The sequence below is a fragment of the Herpailurus yagouaroundi genome, unplaced genomic scaffold, assembly GCF_014898765.1.
Source record: "Herpailurus yagouaroundi ecotype Mexico unplaced genomic scaffold, PumYag 222, whole genome shotgun sequence".
Lineage (NCBI taxonomy): Eukaryota > Metazoa > Chordata > Mammalia > Carnivora > Felidae > Herpailurus > Herpailurus yagouaroundi.
The window spans coordinates 11,312,337-11,339,249 of record NW_024412453.1 but is presented as its reverse complement, the minus strand read 5'-3'; the positions used below and the strand labels follow the sequence as shown (position 1 = coordinate 11,339,249).

The window sequence follows — 26,913 nt, the reverse complement described above, 5'->3', positions numbered from 1 at the left end:
CGTCTTCCACATCTGCATAACCACTCAGCTAAATACATGCTCTCTATGGACCCTGCCAATTATTACGTTCAATAATGTGACTCTGATACCATCAGTGATTATGGTGTTGGGTGGAAAGGTCTAAGGACCCACCTTTCCCCCTGAAAGAGCTCAAAGGCTCAAAAGACTTGAAAAGAAGCAAAGAGAGTGAATAACCATGCAAAAAATCCACTTTAAGTGGAAGAGACCCCACACAACGAAAGGGATGGTCTAGCCTAAGTTTTGCAGTCAGCTTCTCGGAGCGGGGGAGCCTCTGCACCTGCATGCATTCCTGCCTCCTTCCTCCCCAGGGGTGCTCGGGTCCCCCAGGGCAGGTGAGTTTCAACACTCCTGTCACTCACAGGATCAGCGGCTCTGTGGCTCCACCCGAATCTTCCAAGGCAAAGAGCAAGAGGGAGGGAATCACGCTATGGGGCTGGGCTGCCTGCACATTACATGTGGTCAGCGGCGTAGCAGAGGATACATTTTTAAAGCCCAAATGATTAAATCGTCACTCCCTATTAGAGGAAACACATTCAAAGGTACAGCTAACAGAAGAAGAAGAAGCAGGAAAGAGGATGGAGCCAGACAGCGGCAGCTTCCTCCACTCCCGGTCTAGGAGACGGGATGCTCTCTCACAGGCGGGCACAGATTCGCTCTTTCAAACTGCAGGTACTAGGCACTGGGGACGGACGGAGATGGCTACAGCAAGGACAAAGAAAAGGAGTATGTTCAGCCACGTGGGGAGGCCGTGCTGTGTGCCACGAGACATGAAAGATATGGAGCGCATATGACACAGGGAAGACAAGTGTTTCGAAATTAAGGGGTCGAAGAGGCAGCTTGGAGCCCCTGACGATGAAAAACCTAAGGACTGCAGAGAAAGCAGGACCAGTGGTGACGCGTTTTGCACTTGTACTTCTTTTTAAAGGATTCACCATCCCTGTATGCCCTACCTCATTTGATCTTCCTAGGAGCCCCTGGGAGTTAGGTCAACCGACAGGAACGCAGGTGAAGGGGGGAGCCACTCGGCGACAGAGAACAGCATGCCAAGCTCTAGTTCACGTGATGAGGACAGCACTGGGTGGTGGAAAGAACTGGAAGGTGATGGGGAGCAGAGTGTGGTGATTCTTGGGCACCTGGCTAAGGGTTTAGATTTCATCCCAGAAATAATGGAGATATCACTGAGTCAAGAGTAATACGCTCCAAACCCCCTTTTGCGATGCGAGTGGTGACTGATGGTGAAGGAAATTAGAAGACTCAGGTCAGGATCTGAGTGAGAGGTGATAAGGACCTGGCGACACAGAGACTGAGGGAGGTCGCCAGGAGTTGGGGAGTGGAAGAATGGACCGAACCAGAGGGCCAGAGGTGGTAGCAGAGATACTTCTGTCCTACATAGACAAGGCACGCAGTAAGATGAAAGCATACTAGGTAAAAAGCCCTGATTCTCTTTCTTTTTTTTTAATGCCTATTTATGTTTGAGAGAGAGAGAGCAACAAAGCGCAAGCAGGGGAGGGGCAGAGAGAGAGGGAGACACAGAATGTGAAGCGGGCTCCAGGCCCTGAGCTGTCAGCACAGAGCCCGACGCGGGGCTTGAACCCACGAACCATGAGATCACGACCTGAGCCGAAGTCAGGCGCTTAACCAACTGAGCCACCCAGGTGCCCCACGCCCTGATTCTCTTTCGATCCTTCTAATTAGTTGATAAGAAAGTCTCATTTTGGAGCTAACAGATCTTCAATACCTTTCTAACACTTCCTAATTTCCTTTCTAAGGAGCGTGTAATATGCTGAGCCTTGGTAGGAAGTAGCACCTAGTTATATTTTCATAGCACTATTGTATTTCCATTTTCATTTTTGAGTTTTTTTACTTTGCATGATTTTATTTGTAAGTTAGCTGTTGCCATCTACTAATGGCGAAGGAAACTGGTTTCTTTTTCTTCCCCCCCCCGCCAAGATTTTATCTTCTTTTAAATATTCTCTATACCCGGGGCGCCTGGGTGGCGCAGTCGGTTAAGCGTCCGACTTCAGCCAGGTCACGATCTCGCGGTCCGTGAGTTCGAGCCCCGCGTCAGGCTCTGGGCGGATGGCTCAGAGCCTGGAGCCTATTTCTGATTCTGTGTCTCCCTCTCTCTCTGCCCCTCCCCCGTTCATGCTCTGTCTCTCTCTCTGTCCCCAAAATAAATAAACGTTGAAAAAAAAAATTAAATAATCTCTATACCCAACTTGGACCTCGACCTTACAACCCTGAGATCAAGAGTCACGTACTCCACTCAATGAGCTAGCCAGGTGCCCCAAGTGAATCTGGTTTCTATTTTTTTAGTGATGATATAGCATTTCCTTTTTCAATATATTTATTTTAATATGTAACCAAAAGCGCTGTGGGAGGAAAAAAAGGAAAGAAAAAAAAGTCAAACCCCAATAAATTCAACATAGCCATTTGACCCCCAACTCACTCCTGGATAATATATCCAAATAATTGAGAGGAGGTGTTCAAAGAAGAAAGTTATGCTAACATGCATAGTGGCATGACTGACGATCGCCACATGGTAGAAACAACACACGTGTCCGCTGAGGGGTGAATGGACACACTAAATGTGGTCTATCCCCACAATAGAAGAGTATTTGGCCATAAAAGGGAATAAAGCACTTGCTATAACACGGATGAACCTTGAAAACATCACATTCAATGGAAGATGCCAGACCCAACACGTCTTACAGGATTCCATTCCTTTCCACCTGGAACAGGTAAATCCACAGAGACAGAAAGTCCAGCAGATGCCGGGGCTGCAGGGAAGGAAGTGGGGGCATGACTCCTTCATGGTTAGGGGGCCCCTGTGGAACAAGGAAGATGTTCTGGGACTAGAGAGAGGGGAAGGTCACACAACGGTATGAATGTGCTAACCACCAATGAACTGTTCACTCTACGGTGGTTAAAATGACCTATCTTATGTTATGTGTACTTTACCACAATTTAAGAAACAATAGTCAAAAGGGTCAAAAACTCGTGAAGGTGGGGAAGGACTGAAGCTTAAGAAGCTCTGGGGGGGAAAAAAAAAACACAGGCTGTGGAGTCAAGAGACCCGAGCTCAAGTCCCAGCTCTGTTACCTCCTAGCTGCGTGGCCAAGAGCCAGTGGCTGGTACCCCCTGGGTTTCCCTGCCTTCCACACGGTGAAGGCGGTACCTCCAGTCCCTGCCAGCAGCATGGTGCCTGCACATCTAGGAGCTCAACGGACATCCACCCTTCCTTCCCCTTCTGAGAACAGGTGACTCCAACAGCAGGGACATCACTGACACAGAGATGGAACTGAATAAGAGGTTCTAGGCAGGTTTGGTTTGAGACGCTTGTGGCTCAATGGCTCAGGTGTGGCCTGTGGCTGGTGGATCACTGCGTAGGGTGTTCTACGTTACATCAAGGGGAGAAGCCCCCCCTCAAGCAACCAGGGGGATGGAACGTAACCCAGGGCGAGAGGTGGGGACTACAGGTGTGGACTGGGCATCTAAGCAGCTCCAGCCACGGAAGACCACATCTGGGGAAGGGAAGCTGCCAGGGATGCTTTGAGGAAGGCCCTGCCTCTCCTGCACTGGGGCACAGGCCCTCCTGAGCAGAGAGAAGGCAGACTGTCATCAGCCACGATGGAGTGATTCCTGACCCCCAAGAAGCAGCAGACACCCCATTGTCAAGGGGGGGGTGGCTTAGCCAATCACAACCCCACTCTAAAGATGAGGAAAGGTAAGGTCCAGAGAGGAGAAAGAAAGGAAGAAGATATACTATCAGTGTACGATTTCATATATGTAAAACTCCTTTTTGACAGAATGACAGAATGTTGACTTGTAGAGGCCATCCCAGGCCTGCCTAACTCAACGCCCCCAAATGTGACCAATATGACCTGCTGTTCTGACCTCACAGAATTCCCCCAGAGAAGGCAAGATGTTAAAGCTGGAAGGGCACTCAGTCCCACCTCTTCACTGGCAAGCGAGGAAACTGAGGCCCAGAGTTTGCCAAGCCTGCCCACCCAAACTCATCCTACCAGCATGGTGACATAAATGACACTGGTTAGCACAATCTTGCCATGCCTCTACGGTGAGTCGGTTATAATGGCCCCTGTGGTCCACTAAACCATGGCCCCCAAGATACCCAGGCCCTAATCTCCGGAATTCTTAAATGTTACCTTAAGTGGCAACAGGGTTTTTGCAGGTATGATTAAATTACAGGTCTTGGGGGTGGGGGCCTGGCTGGCTCAGTCAGTAAAGTGTGCGACTTTTTTTTTTTTTTTTTTTAGAGCAGGGGTGAGAGCACGAGCAGGGGAGGGGCAGAGGGAGAGCGAGAGAAACTCCCAAGCAGGCTCCGCACCCAGCGCAGAACCAAACACCGGGCTCGATGCCATGTCTGTGAGATCATGACCTGAGCGAAAATCAAGAATCAGACACTTAACCAACTGAGCCACCCGGGTGTCCCAAAGCATGCGACTCTTGATCTCAGGGTCTTGAGTTCAAGCCCTAGGTTGGGGGTGGAGCCTACATACACACATACATACATACATACATACATCAATGTCTATTCACTTATAAAATAAGGATCGTGGGTTGGGGAGACTATCGCGGATATTTGAGTGAGACCTAAGTGTGATCACAAGCGTCCTTACAGGAGATGTGACAAGCGAGGCAAGATGCTTCTGGCTTTGAAGGTGGAGGAAGGGGCCACAAGCCAAGGAGTGGGACGCTGGGAAAAGCCAGGAAATAGATTCTCCCACAGAGCCTCCAGAGGGAACACAGCCTTGCTGATTTTGGCACAGTGAACCTGACTTCAGATTTGCCCTCTGGAGCTCTAAGAGGACGAAAATGCATTGTTTTTGGACACCACCAGGTCTGTGCTAAGTTGATACAGCAGCCGTGGGAAACCAGCCTAGTCCTGGCCCTAGCCCTTTCGACTTACCTGCTTTTTTATTTAAATATCTATTGAGTGCTCACCCTGCCCCAAACAGGCGTCCTGGGTCCTGGGAACAGGGAAAGACAGAGTCCTAAATATAAGTGGGTACAGTGCTCACAAACCAAGTGACTGGGAGCACACGCCACATGGAAGAGTGGACCAACAGCAGGTGAATGGTGGATGAGACGTGGGCGAGCCTAGGTCCAGCGGAACTTCTTCCGCCCCAGCCAGGACACCAGACACGGCTTTGGGAATGACAGAGAAGGCTGCCTGAAGGGGCTTCGTTACAACCTGCATTCTAAGCAGGATTCCTGGTAACAGGTGGGATCAGAGATCTATCTAGATCTCTGATGTTGTCACCGTGCAGCTGATGATTCGTATTCTTTGCTTGGAGGGGGAACGTACGGTCAGGGAACAAAATCGTTACCATGTGCAGTTGAACCAGAGATCTTGGCCGCTTTCATGAGTTCTTCCAACCAATTGCCCTCACCCAAATCAACCATAAAAGTTAACAGGCTCGTTTCAGAAATAAAATTTGATCTCAATCTATTTTGGAGAGATGCCCAAATTTACAGAAAGTTCGTTATTAATTTGTTTTTTTCTCTTCCCCAGGTATCCTGAATTTCTTGGTTCTCTGCCCCCCCGCCCGCCCTCATCCAGGTCCAAGAGTGATGGAGAAACTGTTCATAAAGAATTTGGTGGAGAGGCAGAGTAATCGTTCCGACAACTCCCCGTAAGGCCATGTGTGAGCTACGTGAATCATCCTTCTCAAAAGAATATTAAGCGCCTATGTGCACAAGCATCTGTGTCTTTTGCAACCTGCTCCGTGCCCTTACGCACCGTGTCTCAGCATTTCTCAGCTGCCAGAGGAGCCAAAGAAAAATGTTAACACCCTTGTGCAAAACGTCTCTCTTGGTCTTGACACCAGCCCCCAAATAAGGGAGTAGATTCCACTAGAGAAAGAGACAGGCACATTGACTGACACTTGTCTGGTCCAAGCTGCAAAGGTTTTATGAAGCGTGGAACCCCAAGTGTAATGATGACTTTACTTATTAAGCCCCCGCTGTGTCTCCAGGATCACACAGAGACCAGACCTCAAACCCTGGAACCATGGTTCTCCAGCAGGAATGAATGCAACCCGCAGGGAACATTCATCAGCGTCTGGAGACATTTGGGGCTGTCGCAACTGGGGGTGGGGCGATGCTACTGGAATCCAGTGGGTGGAGGCCAGGGGTGCTAACCGTCCTACAACATACAGAACAGCTTCCACAACAAGAGACTACCCAGCCAACACGTCACGAGTGCGAGTTTAAGGAACCCCTCCAGAATGCCAGACTAGCCGGGTTCTGATCCTGGCTCCACCTGTGGATTCACACACAGGCCAAAATAATGAAACCTACTGCATCACGCTGTTGCAAGATGCCAAGTGTTGATACGCAGAAAAGATTTGTATTAGAGCACGTTCTGCTTTAGGGGCCAAGCAATGTGCTATAAATGCTTCTCACAGATAATTATTGGTCTTCACGAACGAGCACAGGAGGTTGTTGCAAGACAGAGGTTACTATTAACCCATTTGATAGCTAAGAAGTTGAGGCTCAGAATGGTGAAGTGACTTGTCCACAGACAAAGAGCCGGTACGTTCGGGAGCCAGGTTTTGAGCTATCTGGATTCAAGGCACACACTCTCAAACTGAGGCAGGCACAGCCCAGCAGGTGCAGGGAATGAATACAGGAGTTTCCTAGAGTATCATTTTGCTCGACTATTTGGTGAAGGGAAAAACTGACCCGTGTGTCTGGTAGGCCATTTTCAAATTATTTTGGCCTTAATACCAACAGAGTTACACCATGGGATGGGATTCATCACCTGCATGAATCTCCAAGGTCAAGTGCAGTGAGAAGGCCACCTGGGCCACAGCCTGCTGTCCACACATGCGTACCAGACTCTCCACTGTACAGGATTCCAACAAATCCCCACAAACTTAGTGGCTTAAAGCGACACAGATGTGTCCCCTTACAGCTCCAGGGTTCCAAAGTCTGGAATGGGCACCCCTGGATGAAAATCAAGGTCTCGACGGGGCTGTGTTTCCTCTGGAGATTCCGGTGGAGGATCTGTTTCCTGGCCTTTCCCAGCTGCTGGGGCCACCTGTGTGCCTTGGCTCGTGGACACTGCCTCCACCTTCACAGCAAATCACCCGCCCTCTGCTCTGTCATCACCTCTCCTTCTCTGGCTCTTCCAAGGATCCCTACGATTCCACGGGCCCCACACGACGATCCAAGAGAATGTCCTCAAGTTGGAAGATCCTTGACCGCATCCTATTCGCAAAGTCCCTTCTGCCATACAAGGCAATGTATTCTTGGGTCCAGGGACTGGGACGTCTTGGGAGGGCCATTATTCTGTGTGTCACAGCCCCTAAGGCTCTCAGAGTAAAAGTTTTTGGGAAGCACTGAACCTGGACGTCCTAGACGCGTTCCAGGAAGGATTCCAAGACGAGGAAGGACTCGGTTCCTCACGCAGGAGCCCTGGTGCCAGCACAGAAGCCCCATCGTGATGAGGGGAAAGTCAGTTTTAGCACAGATGGGGGTCTGGGCTGGGCACCTAAGCCCTCCCAGCTCAGGAGACGAGGGGCACTGAGGAGCCTTGGAATGAGCTACCTCCCAGCCTCTCCAAACCAGTTTGCTGGGGCTGCTGTAACAGAGTTGCTGGGGCCGCTATAACAGAGCGCAGCTCTGAAGGCTGGAAGCCCAAGACCAAAGTGTCAGCAGGCTGGTTTCTGCCGTGGCCACTCTCCTTGGCCTGCAAATGGCCGTGTTCTCCCTGTGATCCTTACACGTCTTTTCTCTGTACCTGTCTGTGTCCTAATCTCTTCTTAGAAGGACACAAGTCATATCATATTAGGGCCCGTTTTCATGTAAATTAGGACCTCATTTTACCTCCTTACCTCTTTGAAGACATCCATCTCCAGATACAGCCACATTCTGAGTCGCTGGGGGTTAAGACTTTTAGGGCGACACAATTCAGTGCGTAACCTCGAAAACGATAAACTCCAACCTATTCCAGGCTCCTCCTACCCTTAGATGAAGTGGGAGACATGCCCCTTTCCCCCTGGAAACTATGAGAATTTGAAAACCTCCACGCACCAGTCTGAGAATGGAGAATTTCTCATTCTGAAGGAGAGAAGGAAGCCAGAGATACTACCAGCAAATAAGCACATGATCCCACTAGGGCATCCATGGCCCTCCTCTGAAAGTTCTTTTTCTTTTTTTTTTTCTAGAGACAGTGTGTGCACATGAGCAGGGAGAGAGGGGTAGACAGGGAAAGAGGGAGAGGGAAAGAGAGCGAGCGCGGGCGAGTGGGAGAGAGAGAGAGAGAGAGAGAGAGAGAGAGAGAGAGAGAGAGAATCCCAAGCAGGTGCCACCCTCAGCACGGAGGCCAACGCAGGGCTCCACACCTCGACCCAGGATCTCGACCTGAGCCAAAACCAAGAGTCAGACGCTCAACGGCCTGAGCCGCCCAGGCGCCCCCCAGGGTCCGTCTTTGACGAAGCTCATTTAGGTTGCCGAGTATTTCCACTGAGTTACAAGGTTATTTTTTGCTTCGGCAGATGGCCACGTCGCACCCCAAAACCAGAGACTGAAACAGACCCTTTCATCCCCCCCAGTGAAGACAGAAGTTTCTGGGGAAGGTCTGGCTGGGAGAAAAAGGGGGCGGGGACTGGGGACAAAAGCCGGCTTTCGGCTCCCTGCCTGGGAGGGAGGCGAGCTTGTGGGGAAGGGCCTGGCATCACAGCGGAGAGAGGGAAAGGGCCGGGCTCAGGGGTGGAAGCTAACGAAGCACATCTCTGCTCTGCGTTTTAGGACGGGAGCGCCAACATGTTTCCAGCCCCACCTCCCCATCTCAGGGCACAGCTGACCTATGGCAGAGGAAAGAGCCATCCTCCGCCACGTTCTGGACGGTTCCTCCAGAAACCCACGGCACACGCTTTGGCATGAGAGACGCAAGAGATCTCAGTCCTGCTCTAGTCTGGGGTCCAGCTGATACACGAGGGCACAACCGTTCTGGTTGCTGATACGTCAAAACGCTTTGGTTTTGACAGTTAAGGGCCACAGTCTCCAGGGTCTTCAAGTCCCTCTGCCCCAGGAAGCCTCTACCTTCTCATAACCAGAACCAGAGGACTGACACCTGACCCAACAGGGGCTCCGGGGTCACCTGCTCTGATCGGTCGTGATTGTCTCAGTTGTAACAGAAGGCCACAGACTGGGCACGGGGGGATTATGAGCAACACACATGTCCTCAGATTCGGTGTCTGAGGACAGTCCACTTCCCAGTTCACGGATGGCCGTCTTCTCGCCGGGACCTCACGTGGTGGGAAGGGCGAGGGAGCTCTGTGGGCTCTCCTTTATCAGGGCACTTATCCCATTCATGAGAGTTCCACCCTCACCCCCCCCAATACCCCCCTCCCAATACCATGCCATTAGCGTTAGGATCTCGACACAGGATGGGGTGGGCGGTGGGGGGGACAAACATCCAGGCTGTAATAAGGATCATTCTATACTAATAAATATGTTGGCGATTCCCCCCACGCCTGTTAATGTCAATCCTAAATCCCTTCTACTTTCCTTTAAGGTCCATTTCACTTCCCTCATCCCTGCCATGGGAAAGAACAGTGATGACGTGCTGCCCACACAATATCCCTTTCGGATCACAGGGCAGTTACCGTCACATTGTCACCCTGCCTTTGCTCTACTAGAGAAAGGAGCAAACCATAGCACCGCATCCCTACTGCTCACCACAAAGCCCGTGACATGAGCACATCCCAGGCCCACCACGACAAGGTTCTCTACCTTCTCTCCTGGCATACCACAATAGTCAAATCCCACAAAATAATTCTCTGCTGGGAAATCTCACATTTTAAAGCAATTCTTGAAGCGACGCTGATACAGACACAATGGTTGAGCAATGCCTAGTGACTAAGAATGAATAATCGCAGAACTCCCTGCCAGGCTTCAAAATATTTATTATTTTTTAGAAATTCAAATTATTTTACCCTACTTTCTATTGGAATCCATCATTTTCTGAGGCTTTCCATTCACACAATGAGAAATATCAAACAGGCTAAGATGTGCAACACCTAGGGATATAAAAGTCTGACTAAATTAAGATGCATTCTGCAGCAGGTGCCGTAAAAGAGATGCAAATTAAAATAATGAGATGACATTTTCACGGAACCAATGAGAATGACTTTTGTTTCAAGCGTGGGCCAGAGTTAGGTGAGGGAGCTACTGTCACATAGCTCTCCGAAGCGTCCAGTGGTCCAATCCTTCTGGAAACCAATTAGCAGCATGTATCATGAACCTTAAAATTCTTCGCGCACAGTGGCCCGGCGATTTCAGACGTAGGAATCAATTCAAAAGCAGTAATCTGCAACTCAGACGTTTCATTATAAACCTCTTGAGCTGAGGCGTTGTGTTTAACAGCAACGAATGTGAAGAAAGCTAGATCATCAAGGAAATCATGATGTGTCCACAGAATGGAAAAGGTGGCAGGTAAGAACGCTTACAAATAGTCTGTAATGCCAGTGATAAAATGTAAAGTAAATTAGAAGCTATACATGAAATTATGTAACCGATATGTATCTGTGTTTGTACAGCAGGCAAAGAAGACTAGAAGAAGAAAAAAAAAACAACTAGAAGGAAATCCATGATGATGGCAACGGTAGCTGTGACGTCCAAGGTGATTTTTATTTTCTTTATACGTCTTTCAATCTCTCACGTCCGCTAAGTTGTACACTTGTTAGATTACTTTTATGTTAGCTGAGGTTTTTTTTTTTTTTTTAAGAGTTGTGGGGTTTTTTAACGTTTATTTATTTTCAGAGAGAGGAAGCAAGCAGGGCAAGGAGAGAGAGAATCCCAAGCAGGCTCCGCATTGTCAGCACGGAGCCCGATATGAGGCTGGACCCACGAACCGTGACATCAGGACCTGAGCCCAAACGACAGCACTACGCGGGCGCCCCAGCTGAGGCTCTGTCTTTTAACAGTCTGTAAAATCCTCACCCTTTGGAGATACACACTGACGTATTTGTAGATGAAATAGAACAATATCTGGGATTCGCTTTAAAATGATCCAGCTGTGGGGCTGGACGTGAAACCAGAACGGTCGTGCGTCAAAGCCAGGTGACGGGGACGTGAGGGCTCACGCTATTGTCTCTACTTGGGGACGTGTTTGAAATTCTTCACGGTAAAAGTATGTCTTTGAAGGCTACCAAAGGGTGTCACAAAGGAACGAAGAAAATAAGGAAACACCAATAAAAACAAAAAGCACCAATGAGCCAAGGCAAAATCAACAGCCATCAACCAAAGTGCAATTGGACCGTGAAGCTCGGCCTTCACCCAGGGGCTGCCTTTTTCAGAATCCCGCTGGCAGAAACCATGCCTATCACCGAGCACCGGAGCCGCGGCCAGCGGGTCGGTTTCTAGAGCTCCACATCCTGTCCCCTCTCCCCGTGCTGTGGCTCTATTCACCAGGGTCAACCAAAACCCCGTTCCTCAGCCCTACAAATATCTTAGCTTTAAAACAATTCGCCTAGAAAACATGTTGTTGTTTTTCAGCCCGAGGACTACAGACATGCAAGATGACAGGGATTTCAAATGCCACTCACTCTTTCTGGCTAGAGTTTCCTAATTTGGAAGAGGCAAGATACAGCAGGAGACATTCAGCCATTTGTGACAACAAAACAGAGATCGGCAAAAAGCTCAATGTTTTGATTGTGAGAACTGCCATCCAGAGGAACATTCAAGAGCTATCAAAACCACACTCAAGCCTGGCAGCTTGGTGGAACACGTGAAGGGGAAGGAAAGGCCTAGACTGTAGGCCGGCACCTGGGCCTCCGTGAGCCAGCCTCCTCTCCTCTCTGCGGCTTGTCCTCTGCAGCCACGGATGTGACCTGCAGGGGCAGACACGTGGGATGCCAGCCTCTTCTGGCCAGGAGTTCTCGAATGCAAATCGAGCCCAGATTTGACCTTCTAGCACCTTCTCTGACAAGCTCCCACCCTCACGCCTCTGGATGAGGTGCCCCTCTGCTATGTTCCCCAGCCCCCCTGGAGCTACCCCAATCACAGACACACCACTCTGGGCTTTAATTGCCAGTCTCCTCCAGCTAGATGCACATCAGAGCAAATCTGATCACTGATATATCTACAGAACATTTTGGGACAGGATACAGGCTCCATAAACGTTTGAAGAATGAACATATTTATAAACCAATAAGCCAATAAATAAATAAATAAATTCCAAGGAGGCCTACGAATGAGTTTCAGGGGACCTGTGAACCCCTAACAATTGCACATAATATTGAATGCATGTTTAGGAATGGGCATCCCTCCGGGGGGGGGGTCCATACCTCCTATTAGTGTATGAAATGATCATGACTCCCCAGCGGGCTCACCCCAAATTGTCTTAAATTTCTTGGGTGAGTATGTGGGCCTGGCTTTAAGGTGTCAGTGATTTGCACAAGTCACCTTAAATTCTAGAGTGGATTTTTATTTTGTTTTGCAGAAACAAGCACAGTTGGGGACCAATGGAAAATGATTAAACCTCTTTTTTGTTAAGTCAGTGAGACTTAAGAAGAAAAGATCCTTGTCAACATACCAATAGCCTGCAAAAGTTACAAATGGAAACAAACTTCCACTCCCATTTCATATTCTTCCTCTTTGAACCGGTGACCTGGTCACCCCCTCGGAGAGGGGCACGTGTGTGAGGACCTTCCATGCATGCATTGAGCAAACATTCTTTCTCTGAATTCTATATTGTATTCCTTGGATTTTTTTTTTTTTACTCTAGTTCTAATAAATAAATAATTTGAATATACCCATTTCCATCATATGGAATGCTGTAACATTTGAACGCAAAGACAACGCTTTTGCAAACCAATTCTGGATTTTGTTTCTTCCTGGGACGTGTGAAGGAAGAACCAAGGATGTGCCCAACAGTGGACGAGCACCCAGTGCCACTGCTGCCCTAAGGAAACGCTCAAAATGCAGGGGGTACAGCAGACAAGAAAGAAAGATTTGGCAACTGGAAATTCAGAGAGGGTTCTGGCTCTCTCTTTAGAATATGAACGTATTCTTACAATAACGTGGGCAAAAACGTGAATATACTTTCATAAGTAATCATGATTAACTGGGTGCGGTTCTAAACCGCGCCCCCCCCTCCCCATTTGGAGATCACTGGCAATTATTCTAAACATCATCTCTGGTAGCTGTGCTTCTTAGCCAAAAACATTCCCACTAGTAAATATGACGTCGGCTGACCTACTTATGTTTATATTTATATATGTGTGTGTGAGTTGATATATACATAGGTTTTCTGCTTTTCAAATACTGTCTACCCTTCAGGATGATGTAAAGTCCTTTGGAGATTTGAGGTGATGATGCCAGGATCATAAATTCCTCCCCCAAGCGGGGCAAGTTTATACTGAATTACTCACACGCTTGCAGAAAGTGAGGATGTTGGTTTTCAGCCAAATCCAAGGGCCTGAAGTACCAGGACTTGGGGATTTAAAAAACAAAAAAACAAAAAAAAACCCCACAAGGATTTGAGAGGTGCAGAGCTTCTGAGTTAGAAAGAACCTCAGAGGTGACCCCATCCAATATTTCCATGAGTCCAACACCTCCCCCACCCCCACCCCCCCGCCCCCCCGATCCCGCTCCTGACAGACGACAGTCACTTTCAGCCCAGCCACGTCTGACAGACACTCATTATTCTCCGAACCATTGCAGTCTTCGGTCACAGACCTAATTGCCAAAGCTTATCTTACCATATGTCATTTAGATCCTACACAACCCTGAAGGCCCTTCCTCTGGACACACTGTCGTTGTTCGATATCTGTCTTTAAATATTATCCACCACCACCCCCCCCCCCCCCGATCCCTGCCAAACTAAGTCTATGGATCATGGTGTTTGTGTGGCTGGAGAGATCATCAGTTATACCACTCAGCCATTGCTCCTATGCTTCTGCTAACAGAAGCAAATTTTGCTTCATTGGCAATTACCCATTCTTGGCGAAGAATCTTGATTGTTAATCTCTACCAGTGATGTTCAAGGGGAGGCATGTGACCCAGTTCTGGCCAATGAAATGTAAGGGGAAGTCAATTCTAACAGAAGAGGAGAGGGCCTAGAAGAAAGCTTCTTTTCCCCCTCCTTTTTCTTCCCATTTTAAATGCTGGCATGTGAAGATGTGATGGCTGGAACAGAAGCAGCCATCCTGTGACCAAGAGGAAACAGCAAATAGAGGCAAAATAGAAAAATGGAAAGGACCTGAATCCTTGGTGGGTTACCGAGTTACTAAATCACATCTGGGACTCCTTGCTAAATAAAAAAAAAAAAACTACCTGTCTTAATTGTTTAAGCCATCATCGGCCAAACATTCTGTTATTTGCAGCTGAAAGCACCAGTAACAACAGAAAAGGTATAATGCAGCTATCACCTCTCTTGATTTGGACATTATATTTCTAGAAATATGGACTTCACTTTTTGTAAGAGCCATATCACTACTTAGAATCTGCTGAGCATCGAGTGCAAAACAAACAAGCAAATAAACACAACCCCTGTGACTGGAGATCATAATCTCAAACGCTTCAGACACCACACAATTAACATAAATGTGTGAATCTGGATGGATGTCAGATAACAGGGAGCAAGGACATTAAAATGCAGGCATTTTAAAGAGCTTATTAGTAAAATAAAATACTAATGCATTTATGAGGCTGATCCAGTAGGCAGTTCATGACTCTTGCGAAAACCATCCTCAAATTGGGGAGCTACATCTCCCCCCTTCCTATGAGAAAGTGCCATTTCTTCTTAAATCCTCCAATGTAGTCGGTAGTATCTGACTCCATCTCTTCAATCCGGAAAGACAGTTCTGAGTTTTAATTCCATCACCCAACATCTTAATCAATTTAGTTAACCAAAATATTAACATCAAAATCCACTGTCCCTCTTGAATGTAAGCCCCTCTCATCAAATATCTTTGGGGCTGCCAGGTTCCCCAGGCTGTCACCGAGTCACTTAATCCTTGGCAGAGACCAAATGAGAGACTGTATCTGTGCACAGCCTAAAGCCCTAAGCCCAGCGCAAATATACAGTCTAGTCGGTGGAGTTATTTACTGCAAGGCTCACGGAGACAGTCTCCTGTGGTGGTCATTTTCACCCTGGCCACATCTGATCTTCAGTTTGCCAGGATAAAGCCCACGGCAAATTCGAAGAACTAAAAGCCCCTGGTTGTCCCAGGAAACTCATATTCCCATTCATGTTCATATTAAGGCAATAGGAACCGTCTCATGTTGGACTCTCCACTTCTAACACTTCTGTGGGATTCGTCCCCCGTTTCTTGCAGGGGTTACCATCACATCGCCACACGACCCTTCATCATTTTTTCTGGTGGTGAAAAAAATGCAAGTGCATTGGACACAAATAAAAATGACATGATATAGACACAATAACAAAAGTGTTCCTGTAATAATTATTACGAGCCAAGCACTGAGCTACCTGTTATCTCATTTAAATCTTACAGCTCCATGAAGTACATACTCTTTCTGTCCCCTTTTTAAAAACAAAGACATTGAGGCCAGGCTGGGGTCAGAAACAAACAGTGAGGACACTGACACTCAGAGCCATTAAGAAGCTTTCTCATGATCAGCCAGCTGGTAAGTGAAAGCCTGAATTTAAACACAGACAACCAAACTCAAGGTTCAATTTATCAACCACGCTATAATGACATTAACAAAATTTTTTTAATGTTTATTCATTTTTTGAGAGACAGAGAGAGACAGAGTGTGAGCAGGGGAGGGGCAGAGAGAGAGGGAGACACAGAATCCGAAGCAGGCTCCGGGCTCTGAGCCGTCAGCACAGAGCCCGATGCGGGGCTCGAACCCACAGACTGTGAGATCACGACCTGAGCTGAAGTCAGCCGCTTAACCGATTGAGCCACCCAGGCGCCCCAGTATAATGACATTTTTTAAAAAGACTGAAATAGCAGGAGTCCACCACTCAAAGCTAACCACGGCTCACATTTTGGCAGGTCTCTTGCCAGTCTTTCCTTGAAGGTGGTAAAATTTTCAGAGCTGGAAGAGGCCTCAGAGATAGTATCACCCTAAACGTCATTTCACAGGAAAGCCTAAGGACCAGAAAGGTGAAGGGCCTTTCTCCGGGTCACACTGCTATTTGGAAATGGAATTCAGGTCCTCGGACCCTCTGTCCAAGGTTTTCGGGGGCCTTTGACTCAAGTTGGTTGGTAGTGGCTTCCTCGAGTACCGTGTTGAGAAGGATTTAAGGTCCTTAAAGATTTAAGGCTCAGGAGATCAGCGATGGCAGCAATAAACACAGCAGCACAGATATATGCACATCATGAGTTTGCCACTTGCCAAGGAACAGCCCTTGGGAGAGAAGCGGAGTGCCCAGGAAAGGCTTTCTTAATAAAGACCAGCTATATTCTTCACCTACACCAGGGTCTCAAACCCCAGCGCCTTCAGGGATGAGGTTCTAGCATGAATGAGGGAAGTGGGCAAGCAGAGCACTGAACATGGGAAGAGCGCCAGCCCTAAGAGGGTAAGGGTGCTATTCACCTCCAGCCGCCTGTTGCCTGCTGAGGGGAAGGGCGGGGCCCATGTTGCCAGGCCTTCTGAATTCTTGCAGTGAAGCATGAAATTTGGATTTTTAAAAATGTGAGGTCTCCGGGGCGCCTGGGTGGCTCAGTCGGTTAAGCGTCCAACTTTGGTTCAGGTCACGATCTCATCGTCAGTGGGTTCGAGCCCCGCGTCGGGCTCTGTGCTGACAGCTGGGAGCCTGGAGCCCGCTTCGGACTCTGTGTCTCCCTCTCTCTCTGCCCTTCCCCCGCTTAGGCTCGCCCTCTCTCTCTCTCAAAAGCAAACATTAAAAAAAATTTTAACTGTGATGTCTCCTAACTTTAATGCTGGCAACGAATCCAAATCTGAATAAAAAACAGGGAGTGAAGAACAAAGAAAACCCACGAGCTAACAACATTATAACCGCTCGTTTTCACTATGGGCTTACCGGAAGCCATCATTCTGCACTGCAAACCCAAGATGCTCTTTGTATGTCTTTCTCCCTCTCTTTCTTTCTGCCTCCCTCCTTCCCTCCCAGCCCCCTGATCCCTTCCATCGCTCCAGCTAGAGAAGCCTTTCCCATCTGGGGCTACCAAAAAGAACATCAACACTGTACCTTCCACACCCACCAGAACACAGCTGCCAAGAGTCCAAGCGATTACCAATGACCCCCAAGGGCCACTTGGAAAGTGAGTCATGCCTCTCGGGGTGATGCCTTTTCCTCTCCAATGACTTATGGAAGGAGGGGTAGATGATTGCATCTGATACGCCTCATCGCAAAGGCTCAAGATAGGCCTCCTCACTCTCTCTGGAACTACCCAAAGCCTGAGTGGGCTCCACCAACATTCTGATGTGCACGTCTACCCTTCCCATGAGCCTTGAGGGTCTCACTCATAGCCTAACTCTGGAGGTGCCCGGTTACAAGAGAAAGTCCCACTTCCGGCTAATGACCTATTACTCAGCCGCACTACCTGGGCCTTTTGTACGGAACACCCCCAATTTCTGTTAATCCCAAGGATGGCTAGTAATTATCTGCCCACTAGAAAGAAGAGGAGACTGACACACACCTATGAGATCAGTCAGCAAGTAGGGAACAAACACTGCATGGGAAGCCCTGAACCACAGTGTGTTAAGTTCATCTGGAAACTGCAGCAAGCTGGCATTGGAACCGGGGACTTGATTCATTCAATCAACAAACATTTGCCAAGAAACAAACGCAAAGGGCGAGATCAGCACAAGGTGCTGAAAAGAACACACACGCGAACCAGAAATAAACCTTAATAAAGGTGGAAAATAGAAATATTAGTCACAATGACTGTGGTATAGACAGAATACTCCGCAGCCATTTAAAATCATGCTTGAGAAGTCTATTTTATTAAATAGGATTTAAAGGGAAAATTCCAGAAATACACAATCAAGCTTGAAAAAAAAAAATGAAAGCAGGTTGTGAAATATAACTGGGTCAAAATCAGAGTGAACACACTCAGTAATTCCTCCCCTGCTCCTAAGATGCAGAATCTATAGATAAACCTTTAGATGTTTTAAGTTTTACATAATACTGCTTGGAAATAAGACAAGGGAATCACGAATTAAAAATAAAGAGGACTCTCTAAAAATAAATGAATCATAAGATGGGACTCTACAATCTCAAGCAGGACTCAAAGTCACATGGTTCATGGGGGATGGGTCCAATATGAGCCAAGGAAGCAGAGGTCCCAACATCTACCCAGGGAATTAGAGGCAAAACTGGACTCAGAATCATGCTTCCAGGAGTCACAGTCAAAAAGGACGCCTCCGTCTGTGCCAAGGAGCAAAAATGAAGCAACTTACATGAGCCTGGGACCCAAGCGGGCACCATAGGATATACAGAGCAGAGAGAGAGCGCTGAGTTGAGCTGTTGACATGAGCTCTAGTTGAAAAGCGCATATACCCTTGCAGACATAGGGCAGAAGATATCATAAAATCACCTTGAAAATAAGTTCACAAACAAAACACATGAGGACATAGGATACATTAGAGAACACATGAGGACATCCAATGATCAGAATCTGCAAAATGAAAGAATTCATATCTGAAGAAACAAAGATGCTAGAGCAATCAGAGAAGGACTTCACGGTATTTTTTTTTTTTTAATCCTCAAAGGGATAGAGGAAGAATTTACATTCACAAAGTAAAAAGAGGGTTTTTAAAATAAAATAAAGAAGCAGGAAGGTATAAAAAGGGGCCAATTATTTATCTTGGAAATACGGTGAACATTTGAAATTAAAAGCTCAACAGACAGGTAAAATAACAGACAAGATACAAATAAAAAGAGCTGGTTAAGGCAAAATAATAAACCAGATACAAATAAGAGTTGGTTAACTGGAGTACAGAACTGGAGAGACCTCCTCAAACATAACACAGAGAGAGAACTGAAAAAAAATGTTTAAGATACATGGAGAAACTACATACGGAGAGAACAGAGAAAATACTGGACAGGAAACAGCCAACAGATAATGGCTGAGATTTTTCCGCAATTAAAGAAAAACCTGAATCTTATGACTAAAAAAAGCCCACAGAGTGCAACGTACAAAAACAAAACAAAAACAAAACATATATACAGTATAATCCTGAACTGATAACTAACTGAATACAGCTTAGAAGAAAGAGACCCTCATGTCCAACAGTGGCTGGCTGCTCCTGGTGACAGGACTTAGAGGGAAGGACTTTATTTTCTTCTTTAAAGGTTAATATATTTTCTAAGCGCTCTCCGGTGAAATGACATTATTTTTATAAACTGTGGAAGATTAGTATTCATTATTTCAAATACACATAAACACACTTTTTAAAAAGACTGTCCTCAAGGAACTTCCACTCGAGTAGAAGAGATGAGGTATGGATCGACACAACATAGAAAGTCCACGCAATAAGCGACATGGCTAGATGTAGCTAAAATCTAAGCCTTGTCTTTTCCCCCATGGACTCGCTAGAAATAGAAAGGGAGGAGGAGGTGAGGGCATTGAGCAGAAACATGAAGGTCTAATGCATATGCCTGATTTATTAGGGGCTATTGCTGCAACCAGAGTTGTGTTCCATTTGGAGGGGATCAAAGTGGCCAAACCAAGATAAGATTAGAACTTTATCTACATCAAACATTATTTTCACCTCTACTTGAATTATATTTCAGGACCACCCACTGATAGAAGCAAAAATTAACGTCTCTACAGTAAATGAACATCACACAAATCTGCCACTTAACACATTTCAGTTATTAGAAGGCTTTGTTCTTTCTCACACGGGTCAGGTAGACTGAGGGAAAGGTAAAAATGGGAGGGGGGGGCATGTTGAATTTAACTGATAATCAAGTTAAATACCATTCTTATCCACAGGGGCACTATCAACTATCATGCTGCCAATTTGGAAGTGAAAACAACACAGGTACGTTCTGGGCTTTACCAAATGAACATCGTCTTAGCGGGGAGACAGAAAGGCCTGTTCAGTCTGGGGAGATTCAGACTTTGTGGCCGTAACGCTGTTGGCACACTCAACCAAGCAAGGTGGAGTTTTAGGCAACATCTCATGGCTGCCTCTTCAGAGCCAAACAAACTGCACTCGGTGTTCAGCTCCAAAGGAAACAGGCAGCAAAGGCACAAGCCAGAGAGATGTGCTACTAATCTGGAAGGAAGGGCTGTTCCCATCTCAGATTATCTCTTTCTTTGTTTTAAGACATTCAGGTTTCTCAAAATGCCACTCTTTACCCACCTCCACCCAACATCACCTGCACATCCCACGCGTGGGGCCCAACATGTACCCCAACATTATCTCCGCTCCCTTCTTTGATTCCCTGCCATCAAGACCAACTTGGCCAGCCCTGACAATTCCCTTCACAATTTTTGAACCAATGGACTCTTTCATTCCTCTCCCAACACCACCTTGTAAATCTCTCTCTTAACGGGACTTCTCTGAAAACGTCCTTTCTTATCTTCCTCTTGCATTTCCGGAATCCCTTTTTCTCCTTTACTCCGAAGTGGGGCCACACTCTTGCCCAATCCCCAGAAGGTGGTTTCCTTTGATAGAAGACGAGGATACGTCCACCCACACCCTCCCAACTCCCTTTCTCACGGACCTTTAAGGGAGGAGCAGCCGCGGGTCCAGTTGGTCAGAGCCTGGCGTTCACAGTGGACAGGGTCGCCATCTACCAAATGGGTGCTCAACTCTGAGCCCACTCCCTGTTCCTACTTATTTGCCCACAGTCAGATGGATAAAATCAGGTCAGAGCCTGAGCCACAGACCTGACAGATCAGACCTCCCAGACTCAAGACACCGTCTCTAAGTCAGATTACAACAGATTTCTCCATTGATGGTGCTGGGCCCTACTCAATCCACAAATTTCACTTTCCACATGGCAGTACTATCTTTCGTGTGCTGCTTTTTTGGTCAAAACTTCAGAAGGGAGGTGGGATCAGGGGTGATATTTAGATCCCCAAATCACCAACCCCCTGCCAGAAACTACAGTTCTCATTCATGCCTTCATCAGACGACTGGTCAGTCCTTACGCACGAGCCCTGGGCTCTGATTCACTGCACCTCTCCATGGCTCACTATCTCCTATAAAATGAGATTAATTCCTTGACCCTCCTGAAGTTAAGATGACAAAATTAAAGGACAAGCTTAATTTGCTGGAAAGTGAGATCACAGCTTGAGACCAGAAGACCAAGATCTCGTCCCATCACCCACTGTGTGGCCTCAGCCAAGTCTTTAACTGCCCGTGCCACCACCCCCCCACCGCTATGCCTCAGGTACTTCATCTGAAAGTTGCAGGATGCTCTAGGAGACTCCAAGACCTTCTCCAGTTCATACACTGGTGGCAGGGCACAGCTGTTCCCTACTTCGTCTTTTTTTATCCCAGAAAGGAGCTCCCCAAAACCGAGAGGTGGCTGGGAAAATGCTCGGCCGCACGGAGGAATTCTGCTAGACTGCAAGGCATTTCAAATGAATGTTTAATAAGATACTGCATTGGTTGTATACTTCGGCTGAATGTGCTGCAGCCCAGGAGACCTGAAAGAATTAATACAGTTCCCAAAGGAGCTGGTGGGAATTGCTGAGGCAGAGGCAGAATCTGATTTGATGAATATAAAAGTGCTTTGAGAGCGTCAGAAGGAAAGTGCTCTGACAAATGTCTGCTCGTTCCATTAGCATGTCTCCCGCTATTTAAGGAACACATTCCAAGAAGCTCTCGGGACTGGGGACCACAGCACACAAGGGCACGCTCCCTCTCCCTGCCACCCCCTGCTTCTGACCCCATGTGAGGCCCTTCCTGGGGCTTAGAGATACAGTGCACCCACGACTCCAGTTTTTTCTCCTTCCTCACTGTGCTTCTCCCTTCTGATCCTCAAACCAGGCCCTCATAACATCTCACCCAACCTTAAAGTCTCTCCTCTTCCCCAAACCAACACTCTCGGATGGTTCGCAGAATAACCTTCTCTCCCATCCTAAACCAAGAGATGGGGACACACCTTGTTTTGTTCGGACACTATCCAAGTTCATACCAAAACCCATCCTTGGGAAGCAACCCCTCCATCTGACGTTCTGGGCGCCCCTGACAGCTCCACCCAGGGAACATGTAGGAAAATGCCAGGCCCTCCATACTCAGGGTCTACAGTCAGTTGTCTCCACTCGCACCCACTCCTTAGAGGAACGCTCTGCTGGGCGCCTGCACAGGACTTCTCAAACTCTCCGCCCCTCTTCCCCCAACTGCGGAGTCTGTGGAAGCATATTTCTCTGCCCTTTTGCGCTTTACCTAAAGACTATGCGTTTTATTCCGTAACATAGCCACGTTTCAGCTTTTTGAAAATGGTTTTAGTCGCTTACCGCAAAGGGGGAAAATGGACACTTTTCCACAAATCAGATAAAAGTGACATTCTAGAAATATGAGCTGGAGGGTTTCAAGTGTCCCCAAGCTCACCTCTGTGCACTATCTGGAAACCTCCAAGTGTTCCACCACTTCCTCACAAATCTGCATTCACTGAGTTCTCCCTGGCATACCCAAAGTGCCTGAGACCCTCAGAACCAAGGCAGAAAGCGTTTCCATTCATTCTGGGTTGGAAAGGCAAAACCTGGCTTTCACCGGAGCCAGTGGCCACGACCCTCTCTCAGATCAAAACAGATGCCAGAGGCTCCCCAAGACCTGTGGTGGCTGTGGTATGATCAGCACACTCCCGGGGCCTGGCAGCCTATCACCTCTCCCACTTACCTTGTCAGCCATGATCATAGATGCGCCCCCGTGGATGCCCAGGATGGGGATGAAAGTCTGCGAAGAGATAAAATCCAGCATCTGAGCCACGGCCTCCTGGTCGGTGTCGTCCCCAAACACAAGGCCGTGGATGCGCGCCCCAGACATGAGGTCGCACACATGTGTGATGAGGCTCTTGGGGTCCGTGCGGTTCATCAGCAGGGCCACCACGTTCACGTCCAGGGGCAGCCCTGCTGCCTGCTCGGGGCCCCACAGGTTTCGCAGTTCGCGCTCCGTCACGTCGTGGCTGTGACCCAGCAGCACCGCAATGTTCAGCGCCGGGGGACCCTTCTCCGCCGCCGCACCCTGCGCCGGACCGCGCCAGACCAGAAGGGCCGGCAGCACCAGCAGGGTCCAATAACCCAGTCTGCCCATAGTCGCCACTTACGGTCCCTGCAAGGCGGAGAGGGAGAGTCAGGGCCGCGGGGAGCAAAGGTTCCAGAGGAAAGGGATTACAGACCCAGCCCCTTGCTCTAGGAGCCGGGTATACAGCCCATCCCCAGAGCGAGCTGACAGAGTCACTGACTCCATTCCCCATTCCCGCCGCCATCCACATCCCTCCACCCAGCTCTATCCACAACTCCAATCGGAGTTAAGTCTCCATCACTATCCCTAAACCCATTTTTGCATCCAGCCTCCGTCTCATCCCCTGTCTCCAGCCTCCTCTCCATACCCAACTCTGCCCACGTTTCCCACCACACCCCCAAGTTAGCTGTGGACCACAGCCCCTGAGCGTAGGCGCACAGAGCAAAACCTCCACCCACCCCTCTCCCACCCGACTAGTTCAGACCAAGTTACCGACACCGCCCCCTGCTCAAGGGAGCCAACTACAAAGCAGCCCCCGCGTGCGGAGGCGGTGCTGAGACTCCGCAGCCCTGCTCCCGCGCTGTGCTAGATGACTGACCCCGCCCCCTCTGAATCCTCCGGGTACAGCACAGACCTGGCTCCACGCGGCACGCGCTGCAGACCCCACTCCTCTCCTGCAGGGTGGCCCCCACCAAGTTCACGGGAGTGCAGACATTCACCCGTGCGCCCCAGGCGCGTGGGGGAAATTGGGGCCCCCCACCTCGCGCGGGGGTACAGTGAAGCAATTTCCACTCAACTGCAAGCGAGCCCCAGGACCCGCCCCCTACACGCACGCATGCACACACACGCGCGCGCGCACACACACACACACACACACACACACACACGCCCTCTCTCATGCGCACCGCGTGCAATGCAGAATCCCCAGAGCGGAGAGCAGGCGCTTCCACCCGTGGGCCGGCGCGTGGGAGCTGGCAGGGAACTGCGTGGGGGGAAAGGTAGGCTCCTAAGCGGCTCTCCGACGGACACGAACTGTACAGACCCTCCCCAGGCTTTCCACTACAGGTCCTGTTACCAAGTCTTAGATGCATGTGGGTAGTGGGCTGCACAACCTGACAGGCACGCGCGCCGTTCTGCGCACAGCCGCAGGCCGCTGTGGCGGTGCCCACGGCCATCCGGAGTCCACACACGTCCTCAGTCGGTGCACACACATGTATCGCGCCAGGTGCACAACTGCGCGTGCCTGCAAATACCAACACAGTCGTGCACGCGTGCACAGGCGCGCGCCCCTCGGGCCCGGCGCTGCTGGAGCCAGGGGAAGTTAGGGAGAACTCGTTCTGGCCGAGGCACTCTTAGGGTGAGCACAGCGGAGCGCGGAGCCGCAGCGCCCCCTGGTGCTCCTCCCGCGCCTCGCTACAGATAATCCCTCTCCCGCTTCCTCTCTCCCTCTCTCTCCTGTTCCTTCTCCCGCTCTCGCTCTCTCTCCGGTTGAGTCTTCCTCTTCCCAGGCCGGCCGAGCCCAGGTCTCCCGCTGGGACGTACCTGTAGCCGGAGAAGGTCGAGGATGCAGTGGGGCGCGCTGCGCGCACGAGCATCTCGGCCGCCTCAGCAGCCACCGGGTTTAGCGGGTTTCCGCATGCTGCGGCCCCCGCGCGCTCCCCTGGCTGTCCCGCGCTGTCTGCATCGCCCCCACGGGGGGCGGCTATCCCAGCCGGAGGCTCTGCAGCAGGGCTCTACCGGGGTGGAGAAGAGACGGAGAGGCTGGGTCAGCCCGCGGGCAGGAGAAAGGGGACTGGGGGGCAGGCTGCAGTCAGCAATGCTCACAGCCCCCTGTGCGCACAGGGGGCTCAACCGAAGAGGGGGAGCTGAAGCTCCATGCCCAAGACCCCCTGTGCGGATCCTCAGACCCCGTGGTCGATATGGAGAGCTCCGCTCCTGGGCGCACAGGAGAACCCGAGCCCCAGGTTCGCCACGCACGAGAAGCTAACTGGGCATCTCCACCCTCACCCCCTACCACCTCCCCGGCGCCGGCTGCTGGCAGTTGTTCGGCCAGGAGCTGCTGAGCGAGGGGGGTAGGGAGAGAAAGAGGAGGGAATGGAGGGGGGTGGCTGGCTGAGTTTGCGATGAGCCGGCAGGAGAGGGGGAGGGAAGGACTCGGGCTCCCGCGATCCCGGATCCCCGAAGGAGGTGCGATCATTCCCACGCAACGACCCTCTTGCGGTCCTGCCGCCCCCTCCTATCCAGGCCTCCCACCATCTTTTCCCCCAAAGGGGCCTCCCAGGCCCCGCGTCCCGCGCCAGCACTCACCGCAGCCTCTCTCCACATAGTTCTCAGCAGTGGCCGCTCCTGGTCATCTCCAGGGCTGATGGCTGCGGCCGCGACTCTCAGCGCTCACCCAGCCCCATGCTCCGGCTAGCCCCGCGGCGCCTCCCTCCAAAAGCCGGAGCTCGGCTTCCTGCCCCACTCCGGACAGCAGCTGCCCGGTCCTCTAAGCGCGCCCGGGAGCCCTCTCCGCAGCCCAGGCTCCGGCTGGTGGTGTGCGTGAGGGCGAGTGTGTGTGTGTGTGTGAGTGTGTGTGTGTGTGAGTGTGGGAGCGCGCGCGCGTGTGGCCGGGGATCCCCGCGGTCCCCGCTGGAGAGAGGCGCGGGCGGGGGATGGCAGCTCCCTCTGGGCCCTTCGCTGCGGGGCCAGCTCGCCACCAGGCGTTCAGCTCCCCATTTCCCGACGGGAGTCCGGAGAGCGCCCAGCCACCCTGGTTCACAGCACTGGCAAAACCGGGCTCCTGAGGCTTGCTTCTGCTGCGGTCGCCTCGGAGGAAGAGGAGGAGGAAGGCAGGGGCGCCCCCACGTCAACTTAGGGGACTTGTTCTCAGTCGGCTAGACGCAGCAGCCCCCGCGACAGCCAGGGAGGCTTGGAGCTCCGGTGGGCGAAAGCATCTCCCGCCCGCAGCCGCCCTCCCTGGAGGCGGGCCGAGGCAGACCCCGCAGTCCCTCGGCGGCGGCGGCGGCGGCGGCGCGGAGCACTGCCACCCTTTCCCGGGGCGCACGGCGGCGACAAGGCCAGGATAGGCGACTGCCTGGCGAAGTGGGTGCCTGCGGCGATGTGCCGCTGTCCCTGGTGCTGAAAACGCGCTCTCCGCCCGCTCCTGAGCGTCTGGTGCGGCTGAAGAATCAATTATTCAGATCTCTGCTACCGCTTCCTCCTCCCCCAGTGCCTTGCGCTGGGTACAGCAATCCCCCCTCCACGCACAGGCGCGCCGACACACACACACACACACACACACACACACACACACACACACACACACCACAGAATCTGCTCCAATGCTTCTCCCTGTGTCTCACCACCCCCGTAAGGGAACCCACTCCTCTGATCTCAGGGAGCCAGAATCCTAAAAGTAAAGACATCTCTACATCCCCCACTTGCTTCCTTCTTGTTTTCTAAGTTATAACAAAAGTCGCCCTGAGGCTGCCACTTCTAAGCTACCAGCAGGGGTGAGCCAGAGAGCACGGGACTGCCTGGGTGTGTGGGGCCTGGCTGGCTTGAATTCTGGCAACTGAGCATGAAAAACATTGTCAAATGAGCACCTTTGCCCCTTTTACACTCAGCTGTATCTCTCCTTCCAACTCCCAGGTCCCTGCTTTCCTTACCTCAGGCCCTGAAATCAAAGAGGCCTTAAATTATAAGAGGTTTTGCAATCACAGTTTTTTCTAACACTGTATCCTCCACTCATCACCCTGATATCACCTTTGGGCTTGCTATATATTTATCTTT

The 26,913-nt window shown here is 50.1% G+C and overlaps 1 protein-coding gene across 1 annotated transcript in view; it reads right to left on the bottom strand.

The window, feature by feature from the left end:
- Positions 1-26,335, bottom strand: part of GRIN2A (glutamate ionotropic receptor NMDA type subunit 2A) — a 368,706-nt gene extending 342,371 nt beyond the window's left edge. Inside the window, exons 1-3 of the mRNA XM_040459051.1 lie at positions 25,447-26,335; positions 24,682-24,872; positions 22,795-23,226 (exon numbers count right to left, since the gene is read on the bottom strand). Of these exons, the coding sequence (XP_040314985.1) occupies positions 22,795-23,208 (414 nt within the window). The 5' untranslated portion in view covers positions 23,209-23,226; positions 24,682-24,872; positions 25,447-26,335. The remainder of the gene's footprint in view (positions 1-22,794; positions 23,227-24,681; positions 24,873-25,446) is intronic.
- Positions 26,336-26,913: the final 578 nt, after the last annotated feature.